Source organism: Mirounga angustirostris, unplaced genomic scaffold, assembly GCF_029215605.1.
Source record: "Mirounga angustirostris isolate CCGP_5_RB_7025 unplaced genomic scaffold, mMirAng1.0.hap1 SCAF_17, whole genome shotgun sequence".
Classification (NCBI taxonomy): Eukaryota; Metazoa; Chordata; class Mammalia; order Carnivora; family Phocidae; genus Mirounga; species Mirounga angustirostris.
In genome coordinates this window covers 43,983,888-44,010,177 of record NW_026991725.1, presented here as the reverse complement: position 1 = coordinate 44,010,177, position 26,290 = coordinate 43,983,888, and the positions used below count along the sequence as shown (strand labels likewise).

The following is a 26,290-nucleotide window of genomic DNA, read 5'->3' as shown; positions in this document are numbered from 1 at the left end:
CCTGGGTGGCTCAGTCGTTAAGGGTCTGCCTTCGGCTCAGGTCATGGTCCCAGGGTCCTGGGATTGAGCCCCACATCGGGCTCCCTGCTCTGCCAGGAAGCCTGCTTCTCCCTCTCCCACTCCCCCTGCTTGTGTTCCCTCTCTCGCTGTGTCTCTCTGTCAAATAAATAAATAAAATCTTAAAAAAATAAAAATAAAAAAAAATAAAATCTTTTAAAAAAAGAAGAATATTACGTGTTGGAGGATGTGGAGCAACTGGAACTTTCCTGTGTCACTAGCAGAAACGAGAAACGGTGCACCGCACTGGAATATTTTGGCAGTTTCTTAAAAAGTTAAATGTGCACCTACTGTGTGACCCGGCCATTCCATTCCTAGGTATTTACCCAAGAGAAACAGTCTGTGTCCACATGAAGACTTGTCCACAGACTTTTTTGTAGCCCAAAGCTGCGAACATGGAGACATCCATCCCAAGTGAACAGACGGGCGGATTGTGGTCCGTCTGGGCTGTGGAAGCCACTCAGCAGCGACGCGCAACAGACGAAGGATGCACGCGGCGGCGTGGTTGGTCGCGAGAGGCTTATGCAGAGCGGAAACCCCAGACCAGAGGAGTCCGCGCTGCATGAGTCCATGTCTGTAAAATCCTAGAAAGGCAAGGTAATCTCTAGCGACAGAAAATAGATCAGTGCTTTCCATGGACAGGGGGCTGGGGGGGCAGGAGGCAACATTGGGGGGTCATAAATACTTTCTTTTTTTGGTTGTGATAGTTTCACTGGCGTATGAATGTGTCATTGCTCACTGTGCCTCCATAAAGCTGTTAGAAAGGTGTGTATGAACCAAAAGTCAGTGAGACCCCAGCATATGGTAGGTAAGACCCCTGACTTCTCTCACTGTAGGAGGAAGGCGGACCACAGTCACGCTGAGCTCTCAGTCCGGACCCGCGGGCATGGGCTGTGGGGACATGGGCTCCAGGCGCTGCTGGGAGCTCAGGCAAGGGCACGAGCCCCTGGGGGGAACCACCTTTGCACGCCCGTCTTGGAATTTATTCCGGGGCACAGCGACCTGCGGCCACACGGGCACAAGCATGCTCACTGCAGCGTTGTGTGACATTGCAAAGTACCAGCGAGCAGGTAAAGGGCAGGAGAGGTGGGGGACGCCCGAGCAGCTCCCGGGCCCGCTTCTCGCCAGGAAGGCCGCCCGGAGCTCCAGGGCTGGGTACGAAGTGGGGGGAGAGGCAGTGTGTGTGTGTGTGTGTGTGTGTGTTTTAAGATTTCGTTTATTTATTTGACAGAGAGAGACACAGCGAGAGAGGGAACCCAAGCAGGGGGAGCGGGAGAGGGAGAAGCGGGCTTCCTGGCGCTGGAGGAGTCACGACGCACACGTGTGCATCGATGCTCATTTCCGCAGAAAGAGCGAGGAGCCTGGGGTGGGGGGGGGGTTGAGGCAAAAGGGACATCTCTCTGAACAAACCTTGCAGGAGTTTTGACTTTGGGAACCGCTCAGGACCTTGTGTGTTCAAAGAGTAAACTTAAATCTACACAGATGGGGACAAAATTAAAACTGGACACACAGAGAAAGAAGTGAATCTGAGCGCAGTGCACATGGATGAGGCTGGCGCCCAGGAGCGAGCGGGGCGCCCTCCGCGGGCCGCGACCCGCGCGCAGGACCGCTCACCACCCTGACCTTGCGGCTGTAGCCGCGGGGGACACAGCCCGAGGGGCCAGGGAGCCCGGCCCCTCCACGGGGGGCTGGAGCCCGGCCCCCGCTCAGTCGGCGGCCGGGGCGGGGGAGGGCGGGCGCCGGGCCCCAGGGCCGGGCGGGGCGGGGGGCGCAAGGCCGCGCCCAGACCCGGGGACGCCACCAGAGCCCAGGCCCGCAACGGTGGCAGGTCCACGCGTGCAGACGGCGGCCGGCAGCTCCGCGAACTCGCCGTAACCGGGCAGAGTCTGGAGCAAGTCAACCGCAGTCTCTGAATCCGCACCGAGGGCGCAGGGGGGGCGTTTGTGCCGGCAAATCTGCCAAGTCCCGACGCGCCCCCGGCCCCACTCTGCTCCGGACAGGGCAGCCCACGTCATCCCAGAACATCCCCCCCGGGCCGGGGGGCTGAGCGCCGGGGGCCCCCACCCCCAGCGCGCTTGCAGAGCTGCCAGGCCCTGGAGGAGGCTGCCTGGTGCCCCATTTGCGAAGCTGGACGGTCGCTCGGAGTGACCTGTCCCCTCCCCGTCCCCAGCAGTGCTCCAGGCGGGGCGTAGGAACAGGCGCCCCCCAAGTGGCAGACTTAATTTGGAGCAAAGCACAGGGCACTTGGCGCCAAGGAAGAAGCAGTCAGGAGGGAGGTCGGCTAGGCGCGGTGAGAACAGGGCAGAGAGAATGAAGAAATAATTGGCCAAACACTTGCTAAAATATCTTGATCTGTAAAGAGAAGCAGCTCAGCGAAGCCCAAACATGATACATACCCGTAAAACCAGTCAGACGTAACATAAACAAACCGCTGTAAACCAAAGATACAGAGAAAATCTTGACCCTGAGAAAAAAAAGAAAAGCACATCACATACCGGGAAGCAATGATACGAGGACGAATGACGCCATTTACAGCAGCTTCAGAAGAAAAGCTGCAACAGGACACACACGGGGAGGGAAGTTGGGGTGAGCCTGGTCCACGGGCGCCGTCACGGCCCCAAAGACCCCGCGCCGCTCCCGCCTCTGTCCTCCCCAGTCCACCTGTAAATTCGGAGTGACCCTAACCCGAGTCCCAGCAAGCTTCTCGTTTAACGTAGGACTTTGACAAGCTGATTCTAAAATGTATGTGGGAATGCAAAGAATCTAAAATGGATGGAACAGAAAAAGTACAGAGTTGGAGGAATTAAACCCTTGATTTCAAGACTGAAGTTATCGTAATTCAAACAGTGTGGTGTTGGGGTAAAGACAGACATATAGATTAACAGAGAACGGAGAATCCAGAAATGCACCCTCACACTTATCGTTGCTTCCATTTCTTTTTTTATTTTATTTTAGTTATTTGAGAGAGACAGAGAAAGCACATAGGAGCAGAGGGAGAAGCAGGCTCCCCGCTGAGCAGAGAGCCCCACGTGGGACTCGATCCCAGGACCCTGAGGTCACCCCCTGAGCCCAAAGCAGACGCTTCACCAGCTGAGCCCCCCAGGCGCCCAGTTTTTTCTTTTTAAACCTGAGATCAAATTGACCTCCCGCGCTGGGTGAGGTGAGGACATGTGGCGGGTGGTTTGACGGGCACGCGTGGGCGAAGTGTCCCGCCAGGGGGCTCACGCACCCTCCACCTCACTGGATTTCCAGGTGGTGCTTGTCGTCACTGTGGCGAGAACAGGAAGGTGCCCTCTCTTAGCGGCTGTCAATTATGCGGCACAGTGTGGTCACCTGCAGTCCCCGCGCAGTCCCTCCGCTCCCTGGACTAACTCGCCTCCCGCTGGGAGCCTGCGCCATACTCTTCGACCCACGTCCCACAGGCCCCCCAGCCCTCCTCCACTCTGCTCCCCATTTCTACGAGCTCGGGTTAGATTCCACACGCGAGTGAGATACTCTATATTTGTCTGACTCCTTTCACGAAGCACAGGGTCCCCAAGGTCCATGCATGTGGTGGCAAACGGCAGGATTTCCTTCCTTTTTTGGCTGAATAATATTCCATGTCACATTTTCTTTACCCATTCATCATCCGTTGATGGACCCCGAGGTTGATGGACCCCGAGGTTGCACGATGTCTTGGCCATCGTGAATGTTCCTTTTAACGAACCTTTAAAAATATACACGTAGATAGATTTACAGAAAGTGGCAAACAGGTGTACAGGAGACCCTCTGTCCCCTGCCCCTGCCCCCCCGTGATAACGTGTTTCTCCACAGAGCCGCACAGATGCCGGGAAGGGGCCCCTGGGACGACGCCTGGGACTTCTGACATGTCGGCAACTCTACACACATTTGTGTGTGTGTGTTGTTCTAGGCAAATCCGTAAAACCACCACCACAACCAAGACAGAATGTCTCCTGGGAGCACCTGCCGCGGGGGCACCGAGCCGCCCCACCCTCTGAGCCGCCATGCCAGCTCCTCGCGTGAGTGCAATTGTCTGCATCTCCAGAGACTGTCCTTGAGAGCCGGGCCAGGCGCGGACGAGCGGTCTGTCCCTTGTGAACGTGCCAGGCATCCGGATGCTGCCCCCCACTTGCAGCAGGTCCTGTCCCGGGGTCGGTTTTGGCAGCCTGTGTTTTTAGGCGTTTGCCCGTTTCCTGCAGATGATCACATCACCAATGTCAGGAGCAAAGGAGGGGGGGGTCGCTCCGTCACTAAAATCACCAGGAGAAGAACGGAGGGCACATCGGTGGGTCGGCTCTACCTTCTGATATCCCGTGCCCTCCTTGCGTCCCTGTGGGCTGGAGCTGCGCCCGGTGCCCTCACCCTCGCCCCGGGGACCCTGCGCCCACCCACCGCTCCGGGCCGCTGTGCGCAGGTGCGCTCCATCCCCGTTTTCCACGATTGGTGTGAAATCCGTCATGGACAGAGAGGAGAAGGCAAACGCATCTATAACGTCTTTTGGAATTATATCGTTACCTTTATCGGTTCTCTTTGTTGCTTCCTGTGGATTCCGACTCCTCCCAGGGGCGCTGGGCTCTGGCCGGCGGCAGCATCTTGAGGACGCGAGGCCTCTGTTATTGGGTCCACAAACGTGCTGTCCCCCCAGCTCACACAGCAAAGGCTTCCCATCTTAGTGCCGTGCGGCTCAAACATCATGACTTCGCGTCCCGTGCAGCTGTTGTTCATCCAGCCCTGGGCACCAAAGGTATTTCCCGATGTTTTATCTAAAATGCTTATAGTTGGGGCAACTTTCTTTTATTTTTTAAGATTTTATTTATTTGACAGAGAACAAGCAGAGGGAGAGAGAGGGAGAAGCAGGCTCCCTGCTGAGCAACAAGCCCGATGTGGGACTCGATTCCAGGACCCTGGGATCATGACCCGGGCCGAAGGCAGCCGCTTAACCGACTGAGCCACCCAGGCATCCCGTTGGGGCAACTTTCGAGCAAGAGAGGTGGCAGGCCCCTCGCCTTGCTCCTGATCAGAGGGAAAAGCCTCCAGGCTCTCGCCTCTGTGCTTGCTGTTAGTTGCACGATTTTTTTTAATGAATTTATTTATTTATTTATTTGAGGGCGAGCACAAGCTGGGGGCGGGGCAGAGGGAGAAGCAGACTTCCGCCAGAGCAGGGAGCCCAACCCGGGACTCGATCCCAGGACCCTGAGCCAAAGGCAGACATTCACCTATGGAACCACCCAGGCACCCCTAGTTGCAGGATTTTTTGTGGGCACTTTTTATCAGTTTGAGGAAGTCCCTCCCTCTATTCCTAGTTTATTGAAGGCTTTTTCTTTCTTCTCTTTTTTTTTTTTTTGTAATCATGAGTACGTGTTGGATTTTGTCACATGCCTCTTCTGGATATATTGAGGTCATCATCAGTTTTTGGTACTTCATTCTATTAATAGATGGTATAGTAGGTTAACTGATTTCGGGCGGTAGATGGACTTTGCTTTCCTGGGGTAAATGCCACTTGGTCATGGTGTATGATTCTCTCTATACGTTCTGGAGTTTGCTAATGCTCATGGATGTTCATGCTGGTGAAGCACATCAGAGTGCAGTTTTCTTTCCCCGTGAGACCTTTGTCTGGTTGGATGTCAGGAGGATGTCAGGAGGATCCTTGCCTCACAGAACCGGTCGGACCATGTTCTCTCCTCTACTATTTTAGCAGCGTCTGTGGAGGATTGGTATTGATTTTTAGATCTTTCCTAGAACTCACCCAAGCCATCTGGGCATGGGCCTTTACTTCATGGGAGATTTAAAAAGACCACCATGCTATCCCATCGGGCGTCTCAGCACCCCCGCCCCTCCTTATCTTCTTGGGGTCCACAATGATGTCCTGATTTTCTGACCTGTGTCTTCTCTAGTCTCTCTCCGTCCATCTAGCTGAAGGTGTCTCAGTTTTGTTGACTCTTTCACAAGAAACCAGGCTTTGGTTTCATTGTTTTCACTATTGCTTTTCTGTTTTCTCTTCATTTTTCTTTTCTGCTCTAATTTTTATCATGTCCATTATTCTGCTTGCTTTGGCTTAGTTTGCTTTTTTAATAGTTTCTTAAGGTGGAAGTTTAGATTATTGATCTGAAAACTGTTTTCTCAAGAGGGAGTTTCTAGCTGCGTCCTGTAAACTGTGATATGTTGTGTTGCCATTTTCAGTCATTTTTTCAGAAATTTTTTTGTAAAATGTCCCTTGTGATTTCTTCTTTGACCCGTTGATCACTTAGAAGTGTGCTGTTAGGGCATCTGGGTGGCTCAGTTGTTAAGCGTCTGCCTTCGGCTCAGGTCATGATCCCAGGGTCCTGGGATCGAGCCCCACGACAGGCTCCCTGCTCAGCAGGGTCTGCTTCTCCCTCTGCCTCCGCCCCTCCTCCTTCTCTCTCTTTCCCCTTCTGCTCCTTCCCCCGCAACTCTCGCTCATGTGCTCTCTCTAAAATAAATACTATTTTTTAAAAAATTTATTTGACAGAGAGCACAGCAGGGGGAGGGACAGAGGAAGAGGGAGAAGCAGGCTCCCCACTGAGCAGGGAGCTCAACTCGGGACTCGATCCCAGGACCCTGGGATCATAACCTGAGCCAAAAGCAGACACTTAACCGACTGAGCCACCCAGGCGCCCCCTAAAATAAATAATCTTTAAAGAATATTTTTTAACTGAATACTGGGCATTTTAGATGATGTGCTATAGAAACTCTGGGTTCTGACCCCTGCCCTCTGCCCGACTTAGTGTTGTTATTGGTACTGGTGTTGGTTTACTTAGTACTGCGCCTGGATGGTGAATTCGAGTCTGTCCCCTCTGCAGTGTGTGGCCACTGGGATCTCTACTAGGTTTCTTGTTTGTTTGTTTGTTTTTTAAAGATTTTATTTATTTATTTGACAGAGAGAGAGACAGCGAGAGAGGGAACACAAGCAGGGGGAGTGGGAGAGGGAGAAGCAGGCTTCCCGCGGCGCAGGGAGCCCCATGCGGGGCTCGATCCCAGGACCTGGGATCATGACCTGAGCCGAAGGCAGACGCTTAACGACTGAGCCACCCAGGTGCCCCGTGTTTGTTTGTTTTTTAAGTAGCCTCCATGCCCAGTGTGATCAAGAGTCACAAGCTCTACCGATGGACCCAGCCAGGTGCCCTCCTGCTAGATTCTTTTTTTAATTATTTTTAATACGTAAGTCTGGTTTCCTAAGCTTCCCTGGGTCAGTATAGTTTAATGACAGTCAATTACTGGTTAGAGGTTATGCTTAAGTATCTTGAACAAGTAAGGACTCCGTCCTTTGCTGACGTTGTGTGTGTAGGTTGGGGATGCATTCAAAGTTCAAGCAGCTTACAGTTCAGCCGTGGTTTTTCCTTTTGCTTGTGCAAAGCCTCATATGTGGCCGGAGAAGAGTACAGAGCTGAGTTTACAGGCTTGGTCCCTCCTGAGCACAGACACAGCCTTGCAGGCTACCGGGGACAGCTGGGGGCTGTCAAGGCCCAACTGCTGCTCTTTTATTGACTGAATTTCCTTGTTCAATTTCCGGCTGGACTGTCTTTGCTTCAACCAGTCTCAAGGCCTCCGGCAGCTGAGGTGTGGGTCTCCGGCTAGCTGTCTGCCACCATGATGGCAACATTCCCGACAAACACCCTGTGGGGCTTTCTGATCAGGCCAGCACCCCCAGTGTCAGGTCCTGGAGACCTGCCTGACTCTGGTGAAATTACCACAGGGTGGGAGGAAAGGAAAGTAGCCCCCTCCTGAAACTCCACAGACTGCCACTGTTCTTACTTTTTTCCTTTTTTACGACTTGAGTTATTTATTTGAGAGAGAGAGAGAGAGAGACAGCACAAGCAGCAGGAGGTCAGAGGGAGAGGGAGAAGCAGGCTTCCAGCTGAGCAGGAAGCCTGATGTGGGGCTCAATCCCGGGACCCTGGGATCATGACCTGAGCCGAAGGCAGTCGCTTAACTGACTGAGCCACCCAGGCGCCCCCATGGCATTATTTTTAATAATGTATTTAATCTAAGTCAATATAAGAAGTAGTATCATTTCAACAGGTAGCCAATATTTTTGAAATTATGAATGCCTACACTTCTCTTTTTTCTAAGCCTCTGAAATCTGGTGTGTTTCACACTTACAGCACCTCTCAGCTCAGGCCAGCTGCATTCCAGCACTGGCTCCCCTGGCAGACACAGGAGAGATATTTGGTATGGTGGTTATTTTTCAAGTGTGTTAACATATCTCTCATGTTTGATATTTTTCTTCTTTTAACCCTTGTCCTTTGAAGATGCTGCAATATCTAAGGATGGAATGCCTAGCTTCCGTCACTCCACCCTGTCGGGTTCGTACGCAGGGGCCTGCTAATTAAACCAAGGGTGCATGCACTCCGAGGCGCCGAGCAGGGGCTGGCGCAGCAGGCAGAGGCAGGGGGTCGGGTGCCTCGCTGAGCAGGGGGAAGGGGAGACCAAAAGGCTCCTTCAGGAAAGGGGAACGGGCTTCGGGCAACGCCAGGAGACAAGCCCGCCATCGCAGCTACTCCTGCTGGTCGCTCCTGCCCCGACGACCCCGAACTCCCGGGTGCGCCTGCGCCACTCCCCGCGGCGGGGAGAGCTCTGCGCGTGCGCGCTCACTTTCAAGCGGGTTAGCCTTGCGTGCCGCAGGGCCTGGCCGGGCCCCGGAAGTGCAGGGGTGTGGCCTCGCGGACAGCAGCACTTCCGGCCTGTGGGGGGGGCTCCCTGAGGCTTCTGAGTGCTGGGCCGAGGCGGTGGGGGGGGCACTGGCGGCCCTTTTAGGAGACAGAGGCGGGAGCTCAGAGTGGAAAGCGGGCGCCGGCCGGGCCGGGCCTCGGCGCCCGCGGTCGACGCGTCACCCTACCCCGCCCGAGCGCGCTGTGGCGGGGCCCGGCCGACCTCTGGCCTCTGGCCTCTGACCTCCGACCTCGCGGGGCGGGGCACCTCCGCGGCCGGGCGCGGTTTCCCGGGGACGCGTTTCCCGCCGCACCGCGGGCCGCCCGGACCGCCCTGGCGGAGGCACCTTCCGGCGGCCTCGGCGCGGAGCCCTGGGCCGGGCGGCGGCCCCGGCGTGGCGGCCTGCGGTCACCGAGGGAGCCCCCGCCGCGCCCTGGCTCCCAGAGGCCCGGCGGCGGTCCGGGAGGAGCCCGGGCCTGGGCACAGGTGGGTGTCCTGTGGGTCCGGCCCGGCGGCCCCGCCAGCGCGAGGCGACAGCGACGGTGACAGCGCCCCGCGCGCTCGTGCCCCGGCCGCTTCGGGGACTTTCCCGTGGGACCTCAGGGTCTCCGGAAGTGCTAGGCCCCCAGGTGCGCGCTCGGTCAGTGGCCAGGCCCGTGACACTGCTCGGTGATCGCAGAGCGCGCTGCGCGCCCCTCCGGGGACTGACCCTCCGGGGACTGCCCCTGCGGGCCCGCTGCCTCTGCGGGGTTCCGCCGGGGAAGGCAGCAGGGCCACCGCCGGCTAGTCGCCCATAGGGACGGGCGGGTCCAGCGCGGGCATCTGGCCAGCACCGGTAAGACAAGCCAGGGGGGAGAGTGTGCAGACGTCTCCTGTGCACGGGAGGTGGGCAGGGCGGTCCTCCCTGACCGAGGTGTCCCAAGGGAGACGGAGCCGCAGCGTGAGCGGGACTAGGATGGCGCATTCCCTCTTTCCTTGGCTCGCTAGGGAGCAAGGGCTGACAGCCTCCACTGGAAGGTGATGGTTCTGGGCCTGCAGCAGGTGTTACCCTGATGTTCGTGTCTGCGGCCATCAGGCTGCCCTGGAGCGGCCTCGAGGAGGGTAGCGCGTCCTCTGGCTTCGATCCTACGCTTGCGTGGACGCCCCGCTGCTGCGGCCACCGGTGGCTGAGCCCTTGGTCTCCCCCTTCAGTGTGGAGGCGATGCCAAAGCTGCAGGGCTTCGAGTTCTGGAGCCGCACCCTGGGCGGGGCTCGCCACGTGGTGGCGCCCATGGTGGACCAGAGTGAGCTGGCCTGGAGGCTGCTGAGCCGCCGACACGGGGCCCAGCTCTGCTACACCCCCATGCTACACGCCCAGGTCTTCGTCCGCGATGCCAACTATCGGAAGGAGAACCTGTACTGCGAAGTGTGCCCCGAGGACCGGCCTCTCATTGTGCAGGTGGGCAGGGGCCTGGCCGGGAACACCAGGTGGGGCATCTTTCCAGAAACAGCTTCCCGGTTGGGGCGGGTTGCTGTGATGAAGCAGCAGATTGCCAGGGGCTCCTGCTGCTGGTCTCCCAGAGATTTATCCCTTCCCCGGGAGCTGGCTCAGTTTGGATGAGGGGATGCCTTGGGCACTGGGGAAGATTCGCAGCCCCCCCACCCCATTGCCTGCCTGCTGTCTGCCACGTGTTCTCTCGTTACCAGATGATCAGAAAGAACACTCTGTTCTCTAGCTAAAGTCAGTGATGCCCGCTTTCTGTTTACAGTCGGGACAAATGTGAATCAGTGATCCCCCCTCCTTGTGGTGTGGGCACATGTTCTGCTGTAAATGTTGAGGACAGGATGCCATCCTGCAGTCAGCCCCGGGGACCCCCTGTGGGTCTGGGGAGCTGAGGTACCAGGGCCTGGCTCGGGCTCATGGCACCTCCTGTATCTTTCCCAGTTCTGTGCCAATGACCCAGAGGTGTTTGTCCAGGCGGCTCTCCTGGCTCAGGATTACTGTGATGCCATCGACCTGAATTTGGGTTGCCCGCAGATGATAGCCAAGCGAGGTGAGTTCAGCTCCAGGTCACTGTTTTGAGCACTGCTTTGGGCGGGGGCAAGGCCCTGAACCCGCAGGGTGCCCAGCTAGAGGCCAGGGTGTGGACGCAACCAGGGGAGGGCCTGGCGCCGCTCCGGGTGGCGTCCCAGCCCTTTCTTTGCTCCTCTCTCTGGAGGGACAGGGTTCTGCTGGCTCTCAGAGGCTCGGCACTCCCCTCGGTGCCCGGGGAGCCATCGGGCTCCCTGTGGGTAAACGCGCTTCCCATCACCCTCCCCCTGCGGCTGTACTCTGCTAAGTGGGCAGTTCAGGGGTTAGGATCGTTCCCACCCCGTCTGGGGCTGAGACTTTGTTCTTCACTGAGTCTGAGGGGTTGCTGCTGGTTGGTCAGACGCTGTGCAGGTTGGGCGTTCTGTTCGGTGCCCTTGAGCTCCGGCAGCTGGGCACACAGCCCCCACGTGTGATGCTGAGAAACTGCTCAACCCAGTGACTGTTCCTGCTGCCCCTCGGGACTGGCTTGGCAGGGGGCTCGTGCCCTGGGTAGACGCGGGAGGAGAATGGGTGCCGAGGGCCATGCTGGTCTTTTGCAGGTCACTACGGTGCCTTCCTGCAGGAGGAGTGGGACCTGCTGCAGAGAATGAGTGAGTTGGCTGCGTGCTGCGGGGTCGTGGTTGGTTAAGGAGCCCTGAGCCGGTGGCCGGCGTGTCCTGGCCACAGTGCGCTCTGCTGCAGGAGGGGGCTGTGAAACTTGGAGCCGGACGGCGGGTGCTGGAGGCAGGTGTTCTGGCCCTGGCCCGGCCCCTGCAGCGCCCTGGCAGATGGGAGCTGGCGCAGGGAGGGGTTCCCCACGGCCTGCCTGAGGTGAACACCACGCTTCTCAGAAACCGACTCTCCTTTTCCGCAGTTCTGCTGGCGCACGAGAAACTCTCTGTCCCTGTCACGTGCAAAATCCGAGTCTTCCCGGAGATTGACAAGACCGTGAAGTACGCCCAGATGCTGGAGAAAGCCGGCTGCCAGGTGAGGGGCCTGTGGGCTCGCAGGGCTGCGCGCTACTCCCCTGCCTCGTGTCCCCTGCACCCTGAACTGGGGGGGAGGGGGTCCTTGCCCCCAGGAGCCCCCTTGAGGCACTGACTTGCCAGGGTGGACCGGCATCGCATCATGGTGACCACGAGGCGAGGCCTGGTGAGGGTGGGTGAGCCACATGTTCTGAAGAGGGAGGCTGGTACTAGGCAGGGGGAGGTGCCAGGCCTCAGCTGCCCTTTCCCCACCTGCCCCCAGCCTCAAGGTCAGGTTGGTGCCCTCCCACCTGTCCCTGACACATTTGGAGCTGGGGTGCAGCCACTTCCAGGAAGACCGGCCCATGAACAGGGCTGGGCCTGTCCGCTCTGCATGCTGGGTGGATCCGTGGGACATGGCAGCCTCGGGCAGCAACCCACCAGTTGCAACCCAGGGGACTGCGGGGCAGGCACTGCGTGAGCCAGGCCCAGGGTTCGGTTTGGGGTCTGCGGCCACGAGCAGGGTGGAGCCGTGCACCACTGTGTTCTAGTTGCTGACCGTGCATGGGCGCACCAAGGAGCAGAAGGGGCCCTTGTCGGGCACTGCGTCCTGGGAGCACATCAAGGCCGTGCGGTGAGTGGGCGTGGCGGGGGGCGCGGCGGCCCGGGCTGGCAGGGAACGAGAAGCACCTGCTCGGCGGCGTGGGGGATGGAGCACTGTTCCCAGGAGTGAAGGGACAGGGTCCCTCTCTCCTGAGTGTCTGCTGCCTGCCTGCTCCTGGCAGGAAGGCAGTGGCCATCCCCGTGTTTGCCAACGGGAACATCCAGAGCCTGCGGGACGTGGAGCGTTGCATCCAGGACACGGGAGTCCAGGGGGTCATGAGTGCAGGTGAGGCAGGACCACGGCGGGTAGGCCTCAGAGGCGCCAGGCCCCGTCGTGACGCCCCGGGCCCCGTGCTGGCCTCACTCAGCGGCCTCGTCTGCCTGATGGGCCTGAGCGCTCGGGCCAGCGGCTGCCCTTGGCTGGACACGGTGGGGGGGGCCGTCCCTCCGGGGACGTGAGCGCCTGCCGCCTTGAGCCCTCCTCCCCCCGATACCCCCCAGAGGGCAACCTGCACAATCCCGCCCTGTTTGAGGGCCGCAGCCCTGCCGTGTGGGAGCTGGCCGAGGAGTACCTGGACATCGTGCAGCGCCACCGCTGCCCGCTGTCCTACGTCCGGGCGCACCTCTTCAAGCTGTGGCACCACACGTGAGTTGCTCCTCAAGGCAGACGCCGTGGGGCCTGAGCCCTAACTGGGGCGTTGGGGCATTTAAGAGGGAGCTTTCTGGAAGCGTGTAGCGGAAGAGCTTGCGACCGAGTCGGGTCCGGGTCAGGAAAGAGACGGAGCGCGTGTGCAGGGTGCAGGGTGCAGGGCTCGGCCTGGGGAGCGGGGCGGGAGGCCGGCTCAGCAACGGCGCCTCGGTCTCAGGCTGCAGGTGCATCAGCAGCTCCGGGAGGAGCTCGCCAAAGTGAAGACCCTGGAAGGTGTTGCGGCTGTGAACCAGGAGCTGAAGCTGCGGTGTCAGGCAGGTGTTGGGGCTGGTGGGGCTGCCGTGTGGCGCGCGGGGGCCTGGGCTCCGTGACGTGGGGCGCTCTGGGCTCTTGCAGGAGGATATATCCAGGCAGGAGGAGGGAGAGAAGCCCTCTGGCGGCTTGCCTTTCTTCCACTGGATCTGCCAGCCCTACTTACGGCCAGGGTGAGCTTTGCACCAGCCCACGGGCCGGGGTTGGGGGGCCGGGGTGCACACAGAGGAGGGGCGCTCCGCCGCTGCCGCAGCAGGAGCCTGGCCTGCTCTCTCCGGCCTCGGTGGGGGGTCCCGCGGTGCCCGCTTTGCCCTCACCCATCCGCGGGTGCTTTGGTTTTATGTCTTTCTTCCATAAGGTGACTCTCTTAAATGCTTCTGGTCCTGGGTGGATCTGTCCTGGGGGCAAGCGGCGGACAGCCCCGAGTTCCCGCTGGGTCCTTGCAGCTGTGGCTGGGCTGTCGTGTGTGGCCACTCAGGCCCAGTCATGGCCTGGGCAGCCTAGGAGCCAAGCTGCTGGGGCGCTGTACGCACGTCCTCACCCTAGCGGGTCGCCTCTTGCGGGGGCCCCCAAGCTCTGCCCGCTGCCTTTCCCTTTCAGGCCCAGGGAAGGGAGCAAGGAGAACGGGGGTGCCCGCAGCAAGCGGGCCCTGGAGGAGGAGGAGGAGGGCGGCACAGACGTGCTATCCAAGAACAAGCAGAAGAAGCAGCTGAGGAACCCCCACAAGACCTTTGATCCCTCGCTGAAGCGTAAGCTGGTCCCACCGCTGGGGCCCCGGGAGCTGCTCCCCAGGGCAGGTGGGAGGGCAGTAGCAAGGGCCGGCCGTGAGCCAGGCTGCTGTGGCCCTGCCGGCCACGTGCTCCCTCGGCCACTGCTCGAAGGCAGAGGTGGCCTTTGGGGCCACCCTCCTGAGAAGGCTCTTCTAGTGGCAAACACCCGGTGAGCGGTGGGGGTCTGTGTGCTGCGTCCTCAGGCTGGCCACGGTGGGCAGGGGCTCTGTAGGAGATGGCAGGTGGGGGACAGGCTCACCTGCTCAACCAGCATCTGCTTCTGTTCTTTTTTCAGCAAAATACGCAAAGTGTGATCAGTGTGGAAACCCAAAGGTGAGTCTGGCCATGCTGCCCAGGAGGCGGTGGGCGGGGTGGTCCCCGCTGACACTGCCCAGGACCTGCAGGGGCTGTCCTTTCCCTGCCTGTTGAGGGGGCAGCCCGAGGGAGGGGGGCTGCTTCCCCGCCTCAGGACCGCCCCTCGCAGCATGGAAGGCAGGCCCTGGGCTGGGGTGTAGCCCCCTGGTGCTCCTGGCCAGGCCTGCACTTTGGGGCGCTTGCTCAGGTGGTGGGGCATCAGCCACAGGCTCACTGGTTTGCCCGTGTTCAGGGAAACAGATGTGTGTTCAATCTGTGCCGGGGCTGCTGCAAGAAGCGAGCTTTCAGAGAGGCTGCAGACTGCCCAGGTAAGGGGCACCTGCTGCCACCAGCAGCCCCCCCAATCCCCGGCCCCCAGAGGGCAGTGGGGCCCTCAGCCTCCTGAGCCCCACTTCCTTCTTCCTCCGCCAGGTCACGGATTGCTTTTTAAAACCAAACTGGAGAAGTCTCTGGCCTGGAAGGGGGCCCAGTCCCGGCTGCAGGAGCCTCAGCCAGCAGGATCTGGAGAGCCAGGCAGCCTTCCCGAGGTTGTGGGCAGTGCCCTGGCCTGAGGGGCCGCTGGAGCCCGACGCGCCGCCCCACTAGGCCCCAGGACTGTTGCTGAGACCTCAACATGTCCCACTTAAGGAAATGCCTTTACTCAGGGAATCTCCCGCCTCTCAACACAGAAGGATGAGCTGGTCTTCCCCTCGGCCCTATGCTGGGAGCCCGGAAATGCTGCACCAGGGAGCAGGCTCCCAGGCTGGACCTGCCCCCTCCTTGCAACGTGTGTGTTCAAAAGTGAACAATAAACCCTTTCAAAAATGATGCGTGTTTAGAGAGCCAGAGACGGTATGTGAAGGCCCCAGGCCCAGCGCAACATCGGAACAAGGCTGAGTTGGGAAGGTGGAGTCAGGGCCAGTGAAGGCTCCAAACACACAGCCACGGGTGGGAACCCTCTGCCTCGGGAACCTTCCTAAAGGAGGGCAGCGCGCTGGCCTCAGCCTCCTCCCCGCCTGCACGAGGGGTGGGGAGCCCCAACCCCAAAGCCTAACCTCAGGGACACGAGCCTCAGAAGCCCTCTTAGCAGGAAGGAACGACACAGGGGGAGTGTTCTCAGGCTGCCCTTTAATGGACTGAGACTGAACTGGTCTAGAACCCCAAATGACACAAGAACAGGGAGGCTGGGAGTCCCTGCCGCCGGCGTGCGCAGGGGGAAGGGGGGCAGGTGAGTCCTGCAGGCCTCTCCTTCCAGGAAGGGCCCTGAGCAGCGGGCACAACAGGGTGGAGGGAGCCCGAGAAGCCAGACGTGGATGTCCCGGCGGGGGGGTCTGCACGGGGGGCACCTCCAGAAGCGCCACACGACCAATGGGGAGCCTGCGTGTCCGAGCCCGAGGGTGGGGGCAGGGGCGGGGCGCACAGACCGTCCTGGAGGCCGACGGGCGCCCTCACATGTTGGTGCTCATTCGGGACTGGCTGTTGGCCGGCGTCAGCTCCCCCTGGCTCCCTTCTCGGGGAGGGGACTGGGGCGGAGATGCGGCTGCTCAGCCCAGGAGACGTGCGCGTGCCCGCCCCGCTGCTGCCCCCGGGGCCGCCCCTGCCCTCACCTTGACGTGAACCTGATTGCGCAGCACGGCTGCTCGCAGGATCGTCGCTTTGGCCCGCCTCTGGAACTCCTTCCCCATCAGCAGCGACTTCTCAAAGGTGGTGCTGCGCTGATCCACATCCCTGGCGTACAGGATCTGCGGCAGGAGGGACGGGGCTCGGCGGTGCTCACCGGGGCGCAGGGGCCCCCTCCCTGCACCCACGGCCTGGACCCGGGCCTGGCCACCTTGCTGTGGGAGTCGATGCGGGCGTTGATGAGCCCCTCCAGGATGAGCTGCGTCAGCTCGTCCTCCAGCGCCGCCACGGTGGTGTTGAAGGCTGCGGCCATCTTGTGCATGTCCGCTGACACGTAGGGGCTGAAATACTGCAGGGCAGAGGGCGTGTGGGCCTCCCGCGACTCCCAGGCCCGCCCGCGGTGCCCTGCCTTGGCCTCCGTGCCCCCACGTCTACCTGGATGAGGGCGCGGTTGCGGATCTGGGTGTACAGGGTCCTGACGTGGGGGGCCAGGTACATGTCCAAGAGCAGGTTGTCCTGGTGAGGAGACCTGGTCAGGCACCGCTGCCCCCCGCCTTGGCCCCCCCGCCACCAGAGGAGGCAGGTCCCTCACCTTCATCTCATCCAGCATCTTTAGGCACGAGGCGTACTTGGACTCGTAGAATTTGAAGATGATGTCTCGAACCTGCGGCTCCAGCTCCAAGAATAACTTGAAGGAGCTGCAGGTGCATAACCCTCAGAGCTGGCCCTGCGCCTGCCCACAGGCCCTGAGGGCCGGAGGCGGGGAACCGGAGCCCCCCACAGGCCCAGAGAGCACCAGTCCTCAGGCTTCTGGGAGGGGGCAGGCTGCAGGGCGAGCACCCCACCCTCCACCCACCTGCTGGAGATGACGTTGCGCTGCAGCTCCTGCCGGTCAAAAGTGGCCAAGGCACACAGGCCACCATAGACAGCCACGTTGCTGGGAGAAAGCAGCTGAAAGGAAAGAGTTGGGTCCAGACCCCCGGGGTCACTGACAGTCGAGACACAATCCAAGGAGGAAGCAAGCCCAGACACAAGGCTGGCTCATCCCTGCCCTGCCCACCACCCACCCAAAGAATCTGCAGGACTCCACGGAGGGGATACCCCTCAATAAAGAGCCTAACCCACAAGCCCTCCCCCTGCTTCCCAGCAAGGGCTCGTCCCCAGACACCCTCCTGTCCCTCACCTCGGGGAAATCACAGTGATCGAATGAAGCCAGCAAGAAGCACTTGGCAGCCTGCTTGTACTTGCGCGCGGCCAACTCGGCCAGGCCTATGGGGGGGTGGGGGGAGGCAGCCAGGATGAAGCCCGGTGCCCGGAGGAAGCTGCCAGAGCCGCCCTCACCTCTCCCACCCCAGCTGCTCCTCGGCGTCAGGGACAGCGAGTCTGGTCAAACTGTGGCCACCCCCGCGAGCACTGACCGGGGCACTCTCCTCAAGGGCCCAGGGAAGCCGTGCACAGCGGTGGTTACCCCTGCAAAGGACTCCGGGGCCCACCTGTTAGTCACACCTCAGCTCCCGACCACTGGCCGCATGCTGGCCTCCCCGCCCAGGACCGGAGCCTGGCAGGCACCCCCTGGGGCCATGGGTGCAGGGCTCGGACGTTTCCTCGGCTGTGACGAAGGCCCACCACCCTGGCTGTGAGGACCCGACCCCCGGCACGCACAGGCCACCCCCGGGGCTGGGGTCAGCTGTGGCGGCCTGCCGCCCCAAGGCCCCACCTGCAGCACACTTGAGCTTGGTGAGGATCGCCTGGGTCTGGCTGTCCCGCTCCCCACGCTGCTGCAAAAGAAAGCAGGACACGTGAGCCCCCGGCCTCCACATCCTGGTCCTTCCCCGGGCCCTGCCCCAGCCTGAGAGGGACAAGGGCAGACCGGGTTGGAGCCTGCCCGGGCCTCAACAGTCCTGACATGAGGTCTGAGGAGGCAGAGAGGGTGGGCAGCCAGCGTTACCTCGGCAATCTCCGGGGTGGACTCGGCCTTGCTGACGTAGCTCAGCACGTGGGACCAGTTCTGCAAGTAGACGCTGACCTGGCGGGCGGGCGGGTGGGGTGGATTCAGCCTGGGACGCCCCCTCCTGGCTCAGGGGCAGCGCTGCCCTGCATCCCCTCCCGACCGGCGAGGCAGGGCCCACCTTGATGACGTTGAGGCACATGTTGATGACATGCTTGGCGCTGGTGCAGTAGTCCCGGGCCCGGGAGTAACACTTGAGGGCGTTGCTCAGGTCCCCGCAGTCCAGATAGTGGTCACCAAGGTCGTCGTGGCCGCGCCTGTGGGCCCAGACGTGAGCGGACCTGGACCCAGGGCCCCGCGGGCCCCGCTGCCCGCCTCCCAGTGTCCCGTGAGCAGCACCTGATACTCTCCTTGATGGAGTTGCCCTTGTAGTTCTTCAGGTCCGTGTCCAGCTTCTCCAGCTTCAGCAAGGCCTTCTTCCGCGTGGCCTCCACCCAGGCCGTGTCAAGGGGCGGCGGCTCCACGCCACTCTCGGGGATGGTGTCAGGTGCATTCTGCAGCTCCCTGAGGGAGTACCTGGGCCATCAGGGGCCGAGGTGCAGGCAGATGGGTGCCGCCAGGGGGCCCCTGCCCGGCCCCTGCCAAGTGAGCACCCAGCCAGCACAGGAACACGGGGACCCCGGCCTGGTGTGGACGCCCAATGGGAAAAGGGTCGTGCATGCAGCCATGGCAAGAGAAGAAAAGCAAGGTGCTGTCTCCACAAACTCTGCGTGACGTCAAAAGAACTACACGTCACGTGCACACAGAGAAAAGCCAGGACGACGCAGACAGCACAGAGCAGACTGGATGAGAACCCAACCCGTTTTGCCATTTATCACCCTTCCTGGCTTTTCAACAAGGCAGGCCAGGTCACCACATCGAGGCAATGATGCTACTAAGTGCCCACACGGGGATGGTGTCAGGTGTCACAGGAGCACAGGAAAGGCCCCCGCACAGGCTAGACGCAAGGGGGACACACCACACCCAGCCCCTAGTGTCTGCTCCCACCAAGGGCCCTGCCTCCTCCTGCCAAGCCCCCGGTCTCACCTGGTGGCCTCCGAGAGCTTGCGGTGGATCTCTTCATACATGTCCACGTTGAAGGTCCTCTGCACAAAGGAGAGGGCCATCTTCAGGGCCTCCACCCGCAGCGGGGGGCAGTGGTCAGCAATGAACTGCAGTCGTTCGATGCGCATTAGCCCACTGTAGCTGGCCGCGTACTGCTCCAGATCCTGAAGTGGGGGTGGGGGGAGTGGATGGAGACTGTGCAAGGCGGGACCCCAGATCCCAAGCCCTGGCAAGTGAGTCAGGAGCAGGACCCAAATGCTGACCCTCCTGCAGTATCCGAGAGGCCCTATGCCGATAACAAGAACAACTGGGTATACGGGCACCAGACAGACCGCTATCCAGTCAGTGCTGGCAAAGGCCACTTGGGGTGGGCCAGCGCAGAGGCCTCCAGGGTAGAGCTCTGCCCCGGGGGCTGAGGGGATGAATGGCCAGAGCCAGATGGGACCTCTCGTGACTGCCAGTCCCCAGGCGGAGCAGTCAGGAAGCAGTGCTCCGTAGGCTGGGCCCCAAGAAAGACCTGTCCGCGGTCTGAGAAAAGCCGCACACGGGGCTCTAGTGTGTGGGAGAGAAGTGGGGTGCACGGTCTCTGGCTGGACTACCACCCCTCCTGACAAGTGGGGCCTAAAGGAAGAGCCTAAAGGTTTCTGGGTCAGAGAAAAACACGGCCTGGGTGGGGGGCCTGGCCTAGCCCCTTCCTGCCTGCCCCAGGCCCGGCCGGGGGGTGCCTTACCAGGGTGGGGTTCTCCACCACATAGTTGACGTCGGGTGCGTTCTGCGGGTCCTCCTGGGGGTCCACATCGATCTGCATGGGCTCCACGGCCCCCTGCAACACAGGCGGGCACCTTGGCACTCGAACCAGACTGCCCAGGAAGGGTGAGAAGCCCTCACCGCGCCCCGACTAGCGCCTGCCCCGGTGCCACGTCCCGGCGGGATGCCGTCCGGGAGCGCCTGCCGTCCCTGCCCGTCCCTGCCTGTCCCTGCCCGTCCCTGCCCCCGCCCGTGTGCAACGCCGCCCCTCGCAGGCCCAGCAGCTGCTGAGCGCAGCGCCCAGGCGCCATATCCCCCGCCGGTCTCCGGGGCGGACAGCAGGCAGCGGGGAGGCCCCCGGCCCGGGGACGCCGGCAGCCCTTCGCGCCCCCGGCCGCCGTCCTGACGCAGCTTCCTCCGAGCCCCAGGGAGCGCCGGCAGCGGGGGCCCCAGGGCCCGGGCGGCGGCGGGAAGGGGTCTCCTCGGGGCGCCCCCCGCGCTCGCTCGCTCGCTCGCTCCTGGGCCCCTGTCCTGGGAGGTACCTCATAAAGCAGCGTACAGGCCGACAGGCTGGCGCTCAGGCTGAAGTCCCCGGCCGTGCCCGGCACGAAGAGGTCTGACCTACTGCTGTGAGGGGTGCAGTACAGACCTGTCACGGGCGAGGAGGCCGAGCTGGGGGCCGGGCTATCCCTCATTCTGCCCTGACTCTGCACCCCCCGGCCCTGACACACAGCTGGCCTGCTGCCGAAGGGAGAAAGAGCGTTAGCGCCGGGCCGCTTCTGCCGCGCCGACGGCGGGGACCCTGCGCGAGGCCGCCGGGCCGCGGGGGCGGGGGAGGCCGCGCGGGGCCCGGCTCCGGCCCGGCGGCGGCGGCGGGGATGGGGGCGTAGCAGCAGGGGCGGGGGAGGGCGCGGAGGGGCCGCCGGCCGCGCGCGTTACCTGCAAGTTAAACACCTGAACCGGCAGCGGCATCTTCGCCCACCCCGCCGCGGCGCGCCGTCCGCTTCCGGGGCACCGCCATCCACTTCCGGGACAGCGCTTCCGGGGCGCGGCGGGCGGGCAGGCGGGGCGGCTCTTAAAGGGGCCGCGCCGCGGCCTGGGCCCGGGCGGTGCCCGCGGGTCCCGCGGCCGCATGAGCCGCGTGCGGGGGGCGCTGTGCCGGGCCTGCCTCGCGCTGGCCGCGGCCCTGGCCGCGCTGCTGCTGCTGCCGCTGCCGCTGCCCCGCATGCCGGTGCCGGCGCCGGCGCCGGCCCCCGCCCCGGCCCCGGCTCCGACTCCGGGCCCCGGCCGGCGGGCGTCCCCCGCCCGACCCGCCACCGCCCTCCGCCTGCGGCCTGACGACGTCTTCATCGCTGTCAAGACCACCCAGAAGAACCACGGGCCGCGACTGGGGCTGCTACTGAGCACCTGGATCTCCCGGGCCCGCCAGCAGGTGGGCCTCGCCCCGGGATCCCCGATCTCGGCACCCTTGCCCCAGGATCCCCGGCCCCGAGACCCCCATCCCGCGGATCCCCCAGCCAGGATCCCGAGCCCGGACTGCAAACGTCCGCGACCCCTGGCACCCCTATCCCGGCAAGGGCTGCCCCAGGGACCCCATCTCCAGGACCCCCATCCACTGCTGTGTCCCCAGAGTGATGACCAGACCCCTGCTCTGAGTCTGTGGGGACCAGGACCCCACAGACATCCCGTGAGAGCAGGCCTGGTCCCAGCCGCACCAGGAGACGCCAGGGACAGTAGCAAGCAGTCGCTGGGACGCCACCCTCCCCTCTCCCCCATCCCAACCCCAAGGGTCCAGGCCCGTCCTGGGCACCCTCTTCTCATCCCGAAGCTCCAGCTCTGAAGCGCAGCTCACTCTCTGGCGTCTCTGCGGCTGCATCCTGGTCCACCTGGGGTCTCACAGGTTGTCTCTCCCCAGACATTCATCTTCACGGACGGGGATGACCCTGAGCTACAACTCCAGGGAGGTGAGTGCACTCCCCAGCTCAGCATGCACCAGGGCCCCTCACGTATCTTTTGGTGCAGTGATACTCGTCTCCCTGCTGTGTACAGAGGCCCAGGGCTTAAGTCACTTGCCCAGAGTCACATAGCTGGTAGAGCCAGGATGCCCACCTGCCACCAGCCCAGCAGCCAGGCCCCCACCCTGCCAGCCGGGCTCTGCCTCCTGAAGCCCCTGGCAGGCTTCCCAGGGCCTCAGGCTGGAGCCACGGTCCCTGAAGACGCTCCCTCCTGGCAGCCCCACTTAAGGCACGTGTCCTCAACCCTGGGGTGGCTTTACGCTCATGGGATTCCAAATGGTTGTCACCTGTCTGGGCCCTGTGGGTCAGCAACAAGTTCAGCAAGCGAGGCCAGGCCTGGGGGCTTTGAGCAGGGCGAGATGGCAAGGCCCTCCGGACAGCCACATTTTGCCCTGGTCGCTGTGGGGTAGCCCTCACACTTCCCTGGTTTCTCCAACCCGCAGGCAGCCACGTCATCAATACCAACTGCTCGGCCGTGCACACTCGCCAGGCATTGTGCTGCAAGATGTCCGTGGAGTACGACACGTTCATCGAGTCGAAACGCAAGTGTGTGGTGGCCAGGGGAGAGCCCAGGGCTGAGGCCGGGCCCGCACACCTGGGCCAGGGGTGGAGGCAGCCACCCGCACCAGCCCCTCACTCGTGAGCGTTCCCCACCGCCCCCAGGTGGTTCTGCCACGTGGATGATGACAACTACGTGAACCCCAGAGGCCTGCTCCGGCTGCTATCCAGCTTCTCGCCCAGTCAGGACGTCTACCTGGGGCGGCCCAGCCTGGACCACCCCATCGAGGCCTCCGAGAGAGTCCAGGGAGGGGGCACTGTGAGTGCTGAGCCGGGGAGCGGCGGCTGAGAGAGGGGAGACCCCTGCGGGGAAGGGCCGCAGGGGCAGGTGTCTGACGCATCCCGGGGCTGGGGGCGCTTCAGGAGGTGCTGTGGGAGCTGGGGCCCCGGGGGACCCATCCTCTTGTGCCCTGGGCACTCCTGCCACTTGTGTGGCGAGCCGCTGAGGGGCCGCTCGAGGACGACACCCTGTCTGGCACCTTGCTCCTCCTCAGGTGACCACTGTCAAGTTCTGGTTCGCTACGGGTGGGGCCGGGTTCTGCCTGAGCAGAGGCCTCGCGCTGAAGATGAGCCCCTGGGCCAGGTGAGCATGGGGGTGCGGCTGCCTGGGCTGGGAGGCCCGGGGGGGTGGTGTCGAGGCCTGAGGAGGCCCTGACCCGCTTCCCCTGGCCCCCCACCAGTCTGGGCAGCTTCATGAGCACAGCCGAGCGGGTGCGGCTGCCGGATGACTGCACAGTGGGCTACATCGTGGAGGGGCTGCTGGGCGCTCGCCTGCTGCCTAGCTCGCTCTTCCATTCCCACCTGGAGAACCTGCAGAGGCTGCCGCCTGACGCCGTGCTGCAGCAGGTATGGCCCCTGGGCGCTCCTGGGGCCTCGCCCCCCACCTGCCCCCGAGGCGCCTGGCCCTTCACCCAGATCCCAGGCCAGATCACTGGCGCTCAGGGAGGCGTTCCCAGCCCCTCAGCGAACTTGCTGCAGACCCTGCGCGTGGCCTGCTGGGACCCAGGGGCCTGGGTGTGGGGGATCGTCTGTGAGACGCAGCCTCTGTGCTTTGCCAAGCCGACGGGCCCAGGGCCAGCCGGGCAGCTGGGCAGCCGCCGAGGTGGGGACTGTGGTCACAGGGCCGGCCGCAGAGAGGGACGGGCGGCTTGGGCAGGGGCGCCCCGGCAGGTGCACCAGCCACCCTCCTGAGGTGTCTCCCATGTTGGCTGCACTTCTCGGCGCTTCCACGTTGTTCCCGAGCCTGCCCCTGGGGGCCTGGGGGTGGGGGGAGGGGGCGGTCCTGCCCTGGGGGGCCCCGGAAGCCAGAGGCACAGCAGCCTCTCCTGGTTTGACTCCGGAGGCGGGCAGAGGGTGTGGGGGTCCTGGAAGAGTGACATGCCCCCCCAGGTCACCTTGAGCTACGGGGGTCCAGAGAACCCACATAATGTGGTGAATGTGGCCGGAGGCTTCAGCCTGCAGCAGGACCCCACACGGTGAGTGGGCAGGGGGGAGGGGCTCTGACGCCAGCCCCCCACAATACCCATACCCCGGCAGGCCTGACCTCCACGTTTCCTTCCCAGGTTCAAGTCTGTCCATTGCCTTCTCTACCCGGACACGGATTGGTGTCCTGTGCACAAGCAGAGTGACCTCGTTTCTCGGTGACCCTGGGTTCCCAGCCCAGGGAACAGGAGCGTGCTGACCCCTCCAGGCCTCAGCTCTCCCAGCTGGCCACAGCCACGTCCGTGGAGATGGGGGCTCCCTGCAGGCCTGACCAGGCTCTCTGGGAGAGCTGCTTGCCCCACCCAGGGGTCCAGGCTGTGCAGTGTGCAGGCTGCCCCAGAAGGCAGAAGGGGGAGACGCTGCTCGTCCTCCCGGCCCAGCCCCTGAGGTGTGCCCCCACGCGAAAGGTGTCTACCCTAGGACCTAGGGGCCTGGGAGGAGGCTGGCATCCAGCTCCCAGGGCTCCATCCTGCCCTCCTCACCCTGCTGGAGAGGGGGTTCCACGTAGACTGGGCTCCCTGAGTGGGCTCCTGGCCAGGGTCGCACACAGGATCCGTCAGCTGGCCATCAGGGAGCACAGAGGCTTCACCTGCAGGCCTGGGGCGGAAGAGCCACCCTCCCCCCACCAGGCTTGGTGCCCAGCCAGAGGGTCGTGGTCTCTGAGGGAGCTGCTGTAAGGACTCAGGCCTCTGGCCAGCGGGGCTCGGGGCACAGCCTACTCCGAGCCAGGGCATCTCCATCTGGAGGCCGCTTCACCAGGTCCCCTTGGCCAAGGTCTTCTTATTTCCTCACTCTGACCCACCACTTAGTACTCCCCCCACCAAGTGCAAAAAGGAGCAGGGCCCTTTTGTTTGGGGCTCTCTGCAGTGTGGCGCCCCATCCCAGCCGCTGACCCACCTTAACTGTGCCTTTCCACGGAGGAGAGAGCAGAACGAGGGGACTCAGCACTTTGGTTCTGGGCCCTTGCTGTGCCATTGCCAGAAATGAATAAAGGCTTGATTGTTACCCTGTTTGGCTCACTGGCTTAGAGGACCCGCACAGCACCTGGCCGCTCAGCTCCTGACAGGGCCTCCAGCTGCTGCCCCAGGGAGGCTCCATCCAGGCAAATCTGCATCCCTTACAGCCCTGCTAGCCAAGCCTTAGCTGCCCACGGGACTCTTCTGTGTGAGCCCAAGCACATAGCCAGGGTTTGGGAGAGGGGTCCCGCGGCGAACGAGGAACATGGCGCAAACCTGTCCCGGGAGGATGGCCTTCCTGTTACGCTTGCTTTCTCAGCACACCAGACAAGTAGTGGGGGGGGGTGCACACAGACACGCGCAGGTGCGCACGTATGTAAGTGGCAGTGTGCATGGGCGCGTGTGGGTGTGGGTATGTGCCTGGCTGTGCGTGAGTGTGTGGACGTGAGTCTGGCTGTGCACGAGTGTGCGCCTGGCCATGCGTGAGTGAGCTGTGGGGGTGTGTGCAGATGGTGTGTGTGTAGGGCAGGCAGGCAATACCCAAATAAGCAGCTTGGAGTCAGCATGGGCTGGTTTCTGTGTATGATTCGACGGTGCACGACCAGGAGGAAAACACATCCGAAGGTCACCTGGAGTCGAGCATCATGGGTTTCAGAGCCCGGGGCTGCCAACAGTCAGGGCTGGGAGAGGAATACTGGGGGTCCTAACAAGCGTAAGGAGTGGTGAATTTCAGCAAGCCTGAAACCTCATCTCGAGGACAGCACATTCTTGACACGGGCCAAAGAAATGTGAAGTGATCCACGGCAGAAAGGGGCACCCAATCTCAGCCCTGGGCCAGCGCCTCCCCGTGTGGTCCACAGCCCGCCTCCTGTGGACGTGGGTGTGCTCGATGCTCCCTCCGTGGCAGACAAGGGCGTTCCCTTATCCCTCCTTCCTGAGCCTTCATAACACCCCTCCCCTCAGCCTGGGCTGTGCCTGCACGCGGTGTCCTGGGAGGGCGGGGTGGGGTAGGGGACGTGCTGACCAGCAGAGGGAGGGTCTGCAGAGGAGTGGTGGGTTATGCCTGAGGACGGTGAGCAGGTTTCTGGCTCTTCTCAGGGCCACGTGTCTCCAGAAGAATGGTTCGGTGTGCATTGCCCTAGGATGGAGAATCGCGTCCACTCTACCTCTGTTCTGTCTACACTGGACTTACCGTTTTAGACACCATCAGGTGTGAAACGGTCACTCTGCTCTCTAAACCCATTCTCCGGGGTTGGATTCGCCATGGGTTTGTGAGCCAAGCCTCTTCCATTTCTCCGTCTCTGGTTGGGGTCTAAGTTCACGTCCACTTACTTGGGCCTTCTCAAGGTAGGACTGGCCACAGCACAGCTGTTCTGTGTTGTTGGACTCAGGTTATGAAGTTTCCCAACAAACAATTTTCCTCTTTGCTT

The 26,290-nt window shown here is 62.3% G+C and overlaps 3 protein-coding genes across 4 annotated transcripts; 2 read left to right on the top strand and 1 right to left on the bottom strand.

The window, feature by feature from the left end:
• Positions 1–8,776: 8,776 nt before the first annotated feature.
• On the top strand, positions 8,777–15,258 carry DUS1L (dihydrouridine synthase 1 like). 2 transcript variants are annotated; one of them, XM_045888232.3, is made up of 14 exons: positions 8,777–9,213; positions 9,919–10,165; positions 10,652–10,760; positions 11,338–11,388; positions 11,652–11,764; positions 12,294–12,376; positions 12,528–12,631; positions 12,847–12,991; positions 13,212–13,308; positions 13,391–13,479; positions 13,907–14,055; positions 14,372–14,409; positions 14,684–14,759; positions 14,863–15,258. In XM_045888232.3, the coding sequence occupies exons 2-14, from the start codon at positions 9,929–9,931 to the stop codon at positions 15,000–15,002; spliced, it is 1,431 nt and encodes a 476-aa protein (XP_045744188.1). In that variant the 5' UTR covers positions 8,777–9,213; positions 9,919–9,928; the 3' UTR covers positions 15,003–15,258. The 2 variants fall into 2 exon arrangements, with proteins under 2 accessions (XP_045744188.1, XP_064439338.1); XM_064583268.1 differs by lacking the exon at positions 8,777–9,213 and adding an exon at positions 9,230–9,562.
• Positions 15,259–15,538: 280 nt separating this feature from the next.
• GPS1 (G protein pathway suppressor 1) lies at positions 15,539–20,855 on the bottom strand. Its single transcript, XM_064583267.1, is given in 16 exon segments — positions 15,539–15,953; positions 16,038–16,172; positions 16,262–16,399; positions 16,486–16,566; positions 16,643–16,748; positions 16,907–17,001; positions 17,234–17,319; positions 17,768–17,828; positions 17,999–18,076; positions 18,180–18,315; positions 18,398–18,574; positions 19,085–19,266; positions 19,833–19,925; positions 20,392–20,554; positions 20,556–20,590; positions 20,789–20,855. Coding segments are annotated over 16 exon segments (1,674 nt in total). The 5' UTR covers positions 20,822–20,855; the 3' UTR covers positions 15,539–15,878.
• A 103-nt stretch (positions 20,856–20,958) lies between these two features.
• RFNG (RFNG O-fucosylpeptide 3-beta-N-acetylglucosaminyltransferase) lies at positions 20,959–24,909 on the top strand. The gene is made up of 8 exons (XM_045888233.3): positions 20,959–21,281; positions 21,765–21,813; positions 22,308–22,410; positions 22,528–22,681; positions 22,917–23,005; positions 23,103–23,268; positions 23,812–23,897; positions 23,985–24,909. The coding sequence occupies exons 1-8, from the start codon at positions 20,982–20,984 to the stop codon at positions 24,064–24,066; spliced, it is 1,029 nt and encodes a 342-aa protein (XP_045744189.1). The 5' UTR covers positions 20,959–20,981; the 3' UTR covers positions 24,067–24,909.
• The last annotated feature ends 1,381 nt before the right edge of the window (positions 24,910–26,290 follow it).